Source organism: Cyprinodon tularosa, unplaced genomic scaffold (genome assembly GCF_016077235.1).
Source record: "Cyprinodon tularosa strain WSP-4 unplaced genomic scaffold, ASM1607723v1 ctg746, whole genome shotgun sequence".
In the NCBI taxonomy this organism is placed as follows: Eukaryota; Metazoa; Chordata; class Actinopteri; order Cyprinodontiformes; family Cyprinodontidae; genus Cyprinodon; species Cyprinodon tularosa.
In genome coordinates, this window is record NW_024039503.1 from 256,724 (window position 1) to 267,500 (window position 10,777).

Sequence of the window (10,777 nt, forward strand, 5' to 3'; positions counted from 1 at the left end):
GACATGAAATATATATTTTTGAAAGAAGTTATACTGTCTGCACTTTTCGATGAGTGAACCTCTTACTTGTTATCAGGTTCCCAGGAGGACCAGGAGGACCAGGGGGTCCTGGGGCTCCAGAGGTCCCCAACACCCCCCTCTCTGGTGACAGAAATAACCAAATATCAGGCATAACTAAACATGTTTCTTGCTTTGAACATAAAGCATGTAGTTAGCAGTCACCTTTCAAGATAATGAAGACACGTTCAGCAACCTCCTGTGGATTAAAGTTGTAGCCACTGATACCTGGACCTCCGGGAGGTCCTGGTGGCCCAGGTGGACCCGTAAGGTATACCCTCACATCATCTCCTGTACAAAAAAATTTAGCCAACAAAAGTATATGTATAAATTAACTTTCAAACATGGGGAAAACTCAATGCTACTCCATGGCCTTTAGTTTGCCCTTGTATGTCAAAACACAAATGATACCATTAGCACAATCATCCTAAATGCTAAAGGTTCCAGCTTTTGCCTGTGTGAATTCTCACAGGAATGATGTTTCAGCTTCCAAGTATCTACAGCTCTGTTCTGGAACTGATTTCAAAGAAGTTACACAAGCAGAGTAATCATGATCCAAATGGCCAAACACAGCACCCCTACACAACAAAAAAGACTCAGACAACCAGGAGAATGACGGGCTGGTCTTTGATTGGCATCTGACTAAGAATGTGCTTAGGAGGATTTACCATCATGGTGCTTAAATACATCAGCACTCCAGCTACAGACTGCTTCAATACTTATTACACTGGGATTTTATTGTGGATGTACTTACGCTGCAATAGAGTGATGATGTCACTGACAGAGACAGATCCAGGTGGACCAGGTGCTCTTGGACCTGAACCTGCATGAGAAAACATTTTAAGACAAATAACAGATCTGTTAGCTGGACAGCTGTGTTTAAAAAATGATGTCAAAAACACGAAACAACATGCTCATACTCTGGATATAGGAAATAACTCGACTGGCAACGCTGTCCACCAGGGCGTCTTCTGAAAAACCAGGAGAGCCAGGTTCTCCAGGAGGTCCAGGAGGACCAGGAGGTCCAGCCAAGTATTGCCTAATGTTGTTACCTGTGGGTCACAGAAAAAAAATCTTCTTTAGCACTTTGATTAATCTTTGTTCTATAAATCCAGAACCTTCAAACACATTGAAGGGCTTACCCTGGAAGTATTCAGCAATATACTGGCCCATGTTGGGTACTTCACTTCCTGGTGCACCTGGTGGTCCGGGTGGTCCCTGTGGTCCAGGAATATACGTGGTTCCTGAAAAATAAGATTAATTATTAAGGACTTGATGTATTCAGACAAGTAGCAATAACATGGAGAGACTATACCCGTCATTTCATTTGCAGTTTATTTAATCACCAGGAAAACTCCCAAATCTTTTTTATTTTATTTATTTTTAGAAAAACTTCCAAGGAATCTGATCTGATAGCTTATCCCATAATTACGAGATAAGGTCTCATGATTATAAGATAATATGTTATATTTAGGAGATCAGGATGGACATTAATTGCCAAGCAACGCTACGTGAAACATGAACAATGAGTGGGTTTTTGGATTTAATCTGCTTTTATTTTCTTTTATGTAATGCGACACAGGGAAATACTGACTTTCCTCAATGGATTGAATTAGTTTTATTTTGTCAACAATGCGCAGTAAGTCCCTAGAATAAAGCCCACTCTACTTCGACTTGCTGGAAGTTGCACTGTTCCTGTAGGAGCAATTAAACCAGCATGCAGTTCTTTATGGCTATAAATGAATGCATCTGAAATGCATTCCAGCTGGCTTGGTGTGTCCCAAAGAGCTGTCCGGTATCTTCTCAAAATCCTAGATCCTCAAGCAGCACAGCTGAGGCTTCAGAATCGTTTAAGACGAACAAGTCCCAACTTTATGTGGCCGTTATGTGGTCTCTATTAATGGAGCTGTTGATGGGTTTTCCTGTACGGTCATAAGGCTGCCTGCTTACTCCACAACAGTGGCGGCCGGCCCATAGGGGGCGCTGGGGCACCGCCCTCCCTGATAAGAAGAGAGAAACGTAAAATATATTTTTAGAAATTAACTCATAAATGTCAGTTTTACTCTCTAGACTGTGTAACTATAAGCAAAACAAATTATATAAACTACATTTCCCTATCTACTGTCATTAATTTGTGGATTTCCACAGACAGACTCCTACCATCTCTGTTCTGGGGGCTGTGATCAGACTGACCCACATTTGCAGAGAATCTGTCAATCATGTATTATTGCTAGGTAAATTTAATGGCCAATCAGCGTCTCGGAACTTTATGGTATTGGGGCGCTGAAAATACTGCGCTTTTACAGGCTTCTGAACCCAAGCGCAGGTGCAGACAATTAGAGGGAAGATGGCGAACGTAACGAGCGAGATGCAGCTTCCACCAAATTCGATGAGATCCTTATTTATCTACCCGTTTGCCAGAAGAACATCCCTGTTGTAGGATATGACCATTTCATTTCATGGTTATTGTGACTATGACGAATCCACCTCGTCGCTTAAAACAACCTCTCTAACTTTGCGCGCCACACACACATTCCTGTTATACTGTGTTTGTGAGGACCAATACACTCGCGCTGAGATCAGTAGCTCCATGAACTTAAAACACACAAGCTGTTCCTGGTTACCTGCTGGTGTATTGAGGGTGCACACTTAATATTTCAGTGGGGTTAGCCGTGTGTGTGTGTGTGTGTGTGTGTGTGTGTGTGTGTGTGTGTGTGTGTGTGTGTGTGTGTGTGTGTGTGTGTGTGTGTGTGTGTGTGTGTGTATGTGAGGGGTGTGGGTGTGTACGTGTTTATGCGGGGACTTGTCATCTTCAGTCTGGCTGCGTCTTTGCTGGGTTCAAACCCAGTTTGGTGTAATTGAATAAGTCAATGAAAAAAGAATTGTGTAAAAGAATTGTGTAAAAGAATTAAGTTGTAAAAATTATTTGTTTTTGTACATCAATTGTTGGTGGAGGTAATATATGGACAAAACTGATTAATGAGAAGAAATCAGAAATAAGAGAGCCTGAGGTGAGGGGCTTAAACTATTTAATGAGGGCTGTGGGAAGAAAAGCGGCAATTTTTGTTTTCTGTTTCTTTGTTACATTGCTGGTAACTGGAGGGAGGCTGAGGCCCAGAGTGTCTTGTATATGTTTAGTTTCTTTTGCACCCTGTTTTGAGTTTTTGAGCTCAATAAATCACCAACACCGGTAACCCGACTGAGACTGGATTCTTGGAGGCCAAAGAACCCCGTCACAGTGACCCAAATCATCACTGTTACTGTTATTATATAGTAAATTAAATCATTACTGTTAAATTGTATGTATTGTCCAATTGTTTATTTGAATTCTTATTCCGGGTTAGTTGGAGACATACACTAGGCTATATCAGCCCCACCAAAAATATTTTTCACCAGCCGCCACTGCTCCACAAGTAGTAATCCCAGGGTTATAGCTGCGTTCTTTGTTGATGAAGTGAAAAACAGGAGCGGAGCTCCAATGCGTATCAGGACAGACCTTGGTAAAAGATGCAGATATTTTTAAGTACTCATGAAGACCAGTTTTCTAAGAGATGCTACATTATCTGCTCAAGTTATCATAAGTAAATATATAGACAAGATCTCGTAATTACGAGATAAGCTGTCTGATTTTTTTTTCTTTGGTGAAACTGTAAACCTCAGACAAAATCCCTTTTAATATGTCAAAGTATCTATATTCTGACAAATTCACATCAGAGGAAATACGAGCACAGGTTTTGTTAGGTTTATTCAATGATGATTATAAAATTAATGTGTGCATATGAAACATTTTTGCAAGGGGATGCTCCACTCCTGTCTCATGATCCAGTCAGGAGACCATCCTGCCTTGTCATTCTGTCTTCATGAACTGATCAATTGTTTTGTCAGAACAATACTCTGTTTGCAACCATGTGCTATGTTCTGTTAATGAAAGACGGCTGCAGGAGGGGATTTGGAGGAGGGAAGCTTGAAGTTGGGTTGGGCTTTTCCTTCCGCTCCTGCAGAGGCTGCTTGAATCTCTTTCCTGTGCAGACTCAATTTCTATTTATTTGCAAATCTACATTTACTGAATCCAACAGGTTTTTTTGGGAAAATTCTGTTATCAGGATTGAGCTTTCAAAGCTGCACCAGAATAAAGCTCAACATTTCTCCTTTGGAAAGATGAAGAGGAGACATATGCCAACATGTTTGGAGGGAAGCAAAGAGAATATCAGCACACCTCATACTGACTTTAGTGCTTGGTAGTGGAGGATGGTTGCCTTTTTTTAAAGCACTAACTCAGTTCTTCACTCTGTTTTTTTTTTTTATATTTAACCTTTCTTCTTAGTTGTTTAATCAAAGACAGTGTGCAACCTGTTAAACTATCCAGTTATTTCTATCTTCAAACTGTTAGTCTTAAGGTGAGATATGGAGATGATCTCATTGGCAACATTTAAGGGATGCGTCCGGCATGTTAAACTTTTGCTGTGTTACAGATCAAATCAGTATGATTTCTGTTATCTCCCAAAAGGAAAGCATCTAGAATGTGAAATATTAAGCGGTCATCCATTGCACTTTCTACCTGCGTTTATGTATATTAAAAGTCTTTTTACCCGGTTCACCTCCTGCAGTTCCTGGGTCGCCTGCAAGACAAACAGAAATGTAAAAAATGTGTAATATCTTTTCTCATCAACAACAAAATCTAATTCTGAAATGGTCCAAAATAATGTTTTTTAATTGCCTGAAGATCACATCAAGCATTTTTTTATTCACCTTTTGGTCCTGGAGGTCCAGGGCGGCCTGGGAACCCTGAAATAAAACAAACCGATCATTTATAACATGCTGAGGGATCATGGCTCTGAATATCCAAATGAAATATTCCGTAGTTTGACCACCTACCTGGCTCCCCTGGACTCCCTGGAAGACCAGGTTGACCTGGCTCACCTGAAATTAAAAGTTCACCTTGAGTCACTATAAAGTACAAGCTTTAGCAAAATATTTTGGTATTTTTTGACCTTGGTAACCTTGTGCTCCTATATCACCTAAAAAAAAAAGGTTTGTTAGACGATGGGATGAAGCTAGAGCAGTTGTTTTCTTTATAGTTTGTAAACTATGCAACAAAAATGCTACAGGCAAGAAAATATTAGGTTTATTGAGCCTACCAGGTGGACCCTGTGGTCCTGGAGGCCCCGGGGGTCCCGCAAAGAAGGTTTCTAAAGCACAATGACAGAACTGCATCAAATCCAGAGCAAAGACAAACCTAATTACTGGTTACCTTCTGGATAGTAATACTATCTTGCTAACCTGAAGTTGGCAAGAAGCTGCCAGGTTCTCCTTTCTCTCCTGGAGGTCCTGGATTTCCGACGCCTGTATGGACAGCAGAGCATGTTACCATTAAAGTTTCATGTGTGACAGAAAACATATCTCACATATCTCTCTATGCAGATGATAGATTCTTCTATCACATGTTGATCAAGCAGGACTGTTATTCACCTGGATCTCCTGGAGGACCTCGGCGGCCCGGCGGACCCTGCTTTCCCTCACCTTAACAACAGCGACAGCCTCATTAGTTTGATATCAGGTCATTTCATTCAAGAAACCTTTCTTACTGCACATCATTGGGTCAAAACTACGGCCAGTGTCCTGCATGTTTTAAGGGGGAGTGTCCGCCTATTGGTTAGAGCAGTGCGCCTGTGCTCTGAGCAGGCTGCAAGTACCTGGTTCAATCCCCACTGCTGCCCTCTGGGTCCCTGAGCAAGACCCTCAAATGTTTAGAGGATAACCTTTTATTTCCAGGTGGATCATCTAAACGAGTGGTCCTCCTAATTGTCAATGATTCTGGTGATATGCTTACGTAACACCATACTACATGTTCGCCCCATTAGCTATCTTTTTGTACGCATGCGCATTTCAGGCGTATATCTGTGGTGAGCTACAGATTCAGACAGTCATTAAAGCTCACCTTTCTCACCGCGGTTCTTTGAAAATGGTCGTAAAAAGTGCCAACAAAGTTTATGAGAAGAAAAGAAAGGCCTCAGTAGAGGCTGATATATCCCAGAATGCTTTGCGCGGAGAGTTCTCCTCATAAAGCATTATGGGATTTGCTGTCACAGCGGCCCACTGTCACTACCATATAGCAGCGTCTAATAATAAAGTTGGCGCAGGCACCGCGTGGTGGAGGAACTGGGAAGCTATCATCTGTCTGAACGGTGAGGTGGCTGAGTTACCTATATAGTCCCCGCTCTATGGAGTGATTGAGGGATATTGGGGTTAGGGTGGACGTTTAGCAACCATAAGCTTGTGTGAGCTATGAGAACAGCAACTTAAAAAAAAAAAAAACAATGCGAAGGGTAGTGTTGCCGGCTTTGCCCTATGAGCTTATGTCGTTATATTTAGCAACTTTTCAGACCCCTCTAGCACTTTATTTTTTTTTTTAAAAGCCCTTATTTATAAATAATAAAATTTAAGATACAATTCTGTATCTGTATAATGTTTTATGTGTTGTCTTTTGAATTCAGAGGGCCCCATGCATGTCTTTGCCTAGGGCCCCAGATTTCCTATATCCGCCCCTGCTGCAGACAGGAGGCCTCTGATTGGTCAAATCTACATCTGCTCTACACTATCCGTATTTCCTGTTTGGTACCTTATTGGTTTGTTTTGTTTGTATGACCGCCATTGTGGAAAACGACTCGTGAAAATGGATCAGCTATAAGAGCGAGGTGTGTGAGAACGCTGGGACCCTTTTTCCACCTGGATCTCTGCTCTTTTTAGCCCTTATGTCCCTCCGTTGTTGTGCAAAGATTCCCCTAATTCCTCACCACCTTGGCCATGTCTAGACCCACAGCTAGTTCCTGATTGTCCCTCTAGCGTTGTGGCGTTGATTAACGGAGGACGCTTCAATATTGGGCATAAATCAAAAATATCTGCGTAATACCTGTGACAAGCTCACTGCGACACACCGCTGCGGGAGAATAACCAGCCCTTAAAACATCCAGGATACTGGTTTTTAAGGAGGAACTAGATAACTGAGCTTTAAACATACCGGGAGGACCCTGAGGGCCAGGTTCACCCCGGGACCCTGGAGCCCCTGGAAGTCCAGGAAGTCCTGCCCCTGGAAAAAAAAATTGTTGTAAATTAAAATCTAAACTGAAAAATTATTACAGACTGTTACCAACTGTGTTGTTGTAAATTTTTAGCTGAGCAGTATCTTGTTACCTGGCTCTCCACGTTGACCTTGGTCTCCCTTATCTCCTTTTTCTCCTTTATCGCCTCGCTCCCCCTTTGCCCCTAAATAATTACAAAAAAATCTTTGCTCATATTTAAAAAATATATACATTTAAGATATTAAGTCAAGTCAGGGGTCCAGATTAACCTTGTTGCCCTGGGACACCAGCAGGACCAATGGGACCCGATAAACCAGGGGGTCCAGCAGGACCTGGAGGTCCAGCTGGCCCTGGAGGTCCAGGAACAGCCACAGTATCAGAATTTACTGTAAATAAAGGAAGCAAAGGATTTAATCCATAAAGTCGTAGGGGTTTCCAGGACAACAGTGCATTGACGTGTGGCTGTTCTTACTCGGGGCGATGACTTTACCAGGTGATCCTGGTTCACCTGAAGAAGAGAATAATCTGAGGTTTCATGATCAAAACTTTTAAATGTTTCCTTCCAGGAAGTTTCCCTTCTCAATGTGACTCTTCTCTCATAAGAAAAGAAGAACGATATACCTTTGCTTCCAGGCGTGCCTGGGAGTCCTGCAACACCTGAATCAGGCACCAGAAATAATCATCATAATAAATGACATTAATTAGTCAGGATATCAACAGTAAATCTGTGTGCTGTGTACCTGGGGGTCCTTGGATACCAGGAGGTCCTAGAAAACAAACCGTTTACTTGAAACAAATATCTCTTGTTTTATTTCTTGTATTTTCATTAGTTCAAATCATTATATTTGCCAAAAACATATCAATTTGAGTATGTAAGGGTACAAAAGCTGGAGAATATTTATGTACCTTGGCGACCGGCATCACCGGGAAAACCTGGTGAACCTCTTGAACCAGGAGGTCCCATGGAGCCAGGTTCACCTGAAATCAAGCACAGAAGAAAATGGTACAGTGTGGATCAGTTGTTCTACGGAGCTCCAGTGATAAGATCAGTTTCTCCACTCACCGGCACTTCCTTTAGATCCTTTTGTTCCTGCAGGGCCTTGAGGTCCAGGGGTTCCTGGTTCTCCTTTAAAACAAAAACGCTCCTGTTTTATGATCTGCTAAAACTTTGCAATGGTGTCCTGATATGTGTCCTCTCTCTGGTCTGGTTCTATGTTCAGGTTCAGTGCATCTCAACCCTTCAGGACTAACTCAACTTTTTTACAGCACTGGTGGCTCGTTTTTATGGACAGTAGGCTGACAGGAAAAGGGTAATGAGAGAGGGGGAAACATGCAGGAAGAGACCACAGGTTGGATTCAAACCCAGGTCTGCCACGTCAAGGACTAAGGTCTCCATACATCAGTCGTGTGTGCTAACCACTGCTCTACCAAAGCACGCAACGACAAACTTAACTTAAAAAAAAATGCTTTAGGGGAATCTTGAACAGGAGAACAACAAATCACCTGGTAGCGTTGGCCACAAGGGTGGCCAATGAGGAGCTATAGGTGGGCATGGCCACCCCTGACCCCCCATCTAACTTTGGCCCTGCCTTTTGGCATTTTCCACTTGTTCCTTGGTATTCATATCATAACATTCATACTGAGAATAATCACACTTTTTTCCAGAAATGCTGTGTAGGAGTCTAAAGGCCTGTTTATCCTCCTGCAGCAGTGTGTAGCAGTGAGCTTGACACAGATATTTTTGATTTATACTCAATATTGAAGCGTGGTCTGCGCTATGTTATTCCACGCCACATTGCAAGAGGGACGATCAGGAACTAGCTGTGGATCTAGATATGCCCGAGGTGGTGAGGAAGTGGGGGCAAGTTTGTGCGACAACAGAGGGACATGAGGGTGAAAAAGAGCGGGGATCCAGGTGGAAAAAGGATCCCAGCGTTCTGGCGCACCTCCCTCTTCTAGCTGGTCCAGCTTAACGAGTCGTTTTCCACAATGGCGGTCATACAAACAAAACAAGCCAGTAAGGTACCAAACAGGAAATACGCATAGAGTAGAGCGGATGTAGATTTGACCAATCAGAGGCTTCCTGTCTGCAGCACTGTCTGCGGTCACCTACAATTCTGGAGAGGCGCAGCAGAGTGTCTGTTGAAGGGGCACACGCAGACAACCTGGTTGGTTTCTGAGTATAAATCAGCCTTTATAGCCAGAAGGTTTATGTCACAAAGGAAGCAGAAACTAACTTTTTCACTTTGAGTTAATATTTTTAATGAGCTAAACTGGTTCAAACCTGCAGGTCCACGTGGGCCTCTTTCTCCATTATCTCCTTTAATTCCTGGAAAACCTGGTGTTCCACGATCCCCTGCAAGGCAAACAGTAGACAGAGATTGACTGACATTACTCCATAATGATTATTTGGATCCGTTCTGCATGAGCTACTAGAATAATCTAATCCTAAAGTCAGGTTCCTGTACCTTTGGCTCCCGGGGGTCCAGCTTCACCTTGGAATCCCTTTGGACCAGGTACACCTGTTGGCAGAGATCAATAACATAAATTACTGTCAATCGCATCACATAAAACTATAACTGGAACTGGATTTTTACCTTGACCTCCAGGGATCCCCTGCTCCCCAGCAACACCTTAAACAGAAAGCAAAGTAATATGCTTAAAAAGTCCTGGTTTCTACTGATTAAAAATATATTAAACTATTTTATTTGAATGAAACATCTATAAAAGTTTGTACAGTATTGTATAGATGTATAAATTGCTACTATGTAACTCCCAACCCTAAAACCCATGCCCCCCACCCCCGACCCGATCTCATAACAGTGAGATAAAAAAAAGACACTTGAAAAGAAGAAAATATCTTTTAGTGTCACTTAACAAGTTTACAAAGAGTTTTATAGCACCCATGTTGTTAAAAAAGTATGTTTCTGATATGAATCCAGTCCTCACCTTTAGGACCAGGTACTCCAGGAAGACCAGCAAGACCAGGACGTCCTGGTTCACCCTGGGATCCTGTAGAGTCATGATCACAATCAACACTTTTCTGCCCCTTCCAGAACCTTTTCAAATTGCTTTATTTAAATTAGCTCCAAGTCAACCTTTATCTCCTTTAACTCCGAATCCAGGTGGTCCAGCTTCTCCCCGTGGGCCCACTGGTCCTTCCCGCCCCCTCTGGCCTGGTTGTCCTTCTGGACCTGGTTCACCTGAGCCGAAAGAACAAGACACTTGGCATTTTCCTTGCCTCCCGAATAGGAAAAATAATTCAAGCTACCATTACCTGGATTTCCTTTGGGTCCTCTTGGTCCATCCAGTCCTGAGTGCCCGATCGGCCCAGGAGGACCTAGAGATAAAGATATTAGATAGGCTGACCTTGTTACCTCTCTGGAAGGATAAAACATGGATCAGTTGCCCAGAGTCTTACCTGGCAGGCCTGGAAAGCCGCTGTCACCTGAAAAAAAAAATAGATTTTTATCCCCACGCTTAGATTGATTACTTACTGACCATTTTGCAGAACATTTCCTCACCCTTTGGTCCAAGCGCCCCTGGATCACCTGCACAAAAGTAATCATGAGTATGAGCCAGGGACTAAAACATAAACAAGGTATCCTAAGCAAGGTTGCAGTAATACCTTTAGGTCCTGG

General features: G+C 42.6%; 1 protein-coding gene across 4 annotated transcripts in view; it reads right to left on the reverse strand.

The window, feature by feature from the left end:
* The window catches only part of col17a1a (collagen, type XVII, alpha 1a), a 31,863-nt gene that overhangs the window by 7,096 nt on the left and 13,990 nt on the right, over window positions 1-10,777 (reverse strand). For 3 of the 4 annotated variants that reach the window (XM_038269967.1, XM_038269966.1, XM_038269969.1), the window contains 29 exons: window positions 10,765-10,777; window positions 10,661-10,687; window positions 10,558-10,584; window positions 10,414-10,476; window positions 10,235-10,339; window positions 10,086-10,148; window positions 9,734-9,769; window positions 9,605-9,658; window positions 9,421-9,492; window positions 8,200-8,262; window positions 8,043-8,114; window positions 7,877-7,903; window positions 7,758-7,793; window positions 7,609-7,644; window positions 7,406-7,522; window positions 7,249-7,320; window positions 7,076-7,144; window positions 5,527-5,577; window positions 5,338-5,400; window positions 5,196-5,246; window positions 5,049-5,075; window positions 4,933-4,977; window positions 4,807-4,842; window positions 4,647-4,676; window positions 1,200-1,301; window positions 978-1,109; window positions 812-880; window positions 223-348; window positions 67-141 (listed from right to left, as the gene is read on the reverse strand). The exon at window positions 10,765-10,777 is cut by the window's right edge and continues 38 nt beyond it. In XM_038269967.1, the coding sequence (XP_038125895.1) occupies window positions 67-141; window positions 223-348; window positions 812-880; window positions 978-1,109; window positions 1,200-1,301; window positions 4,647-4,676; window positions 4,807-4,842; window positions 4,933-4,977; window positions 5,049-5,075; window positions 5,196-5,246; window positions 5,338-5,400; window positions 5,527-5,577; window positions 7,076-7,144; window positions 7,249-7,320; window positions 7,406-7,522; window positions 7,609-7,644; window positions 7,758-7,793; window positions 7,877-7,903; window positions 8,043-8,114; window positions 8,200-8,262; window positions 9,421-9,492; window positions 9,605-9,658; window positions 9,734-9,769; window positions 10,086-10,148; window positions 10,235-10,339; window positions 10,414-10,476; window positions 10,558-10,584; window positions 10,661-10,687; window positions 10,765-10,777 (1,759 nt within the window). The remainder of the gene's footprint in view (window positions 1-66; window positions 142-222; window positions 349-811; window positions 881-977; window positions 1,110-1,199; window positions 1,302-4,646; window positions 4,677-4,806; window positions 4,843-4,932; window positions 4,978-5,048; window positions 5,076-5,195; window positions 5,247-5,337; window positions 5,401-5,526; window positions 5,578-7,075; window positions 7,145-7,248; window positions 7,321-7,405; window positions 7,523-7,608; window positions 7,645-7,757; window positions 7,794-7,876; window positions 7,904-8,042; window positions 8,115-8,199; window positions 8,263-9,420; window positions 9,493-9,604; window positions 9,659-9,733; window positions 9,770-10,085; window positions 10,149-10,234; window positions 10,340-10,413; window positions 10,477-10,557; window positions 10,585-10,660; window positions 10,688-10,764) is intronic. The other variant, XM_038269968.1, reaches the window with a different exon arrangement.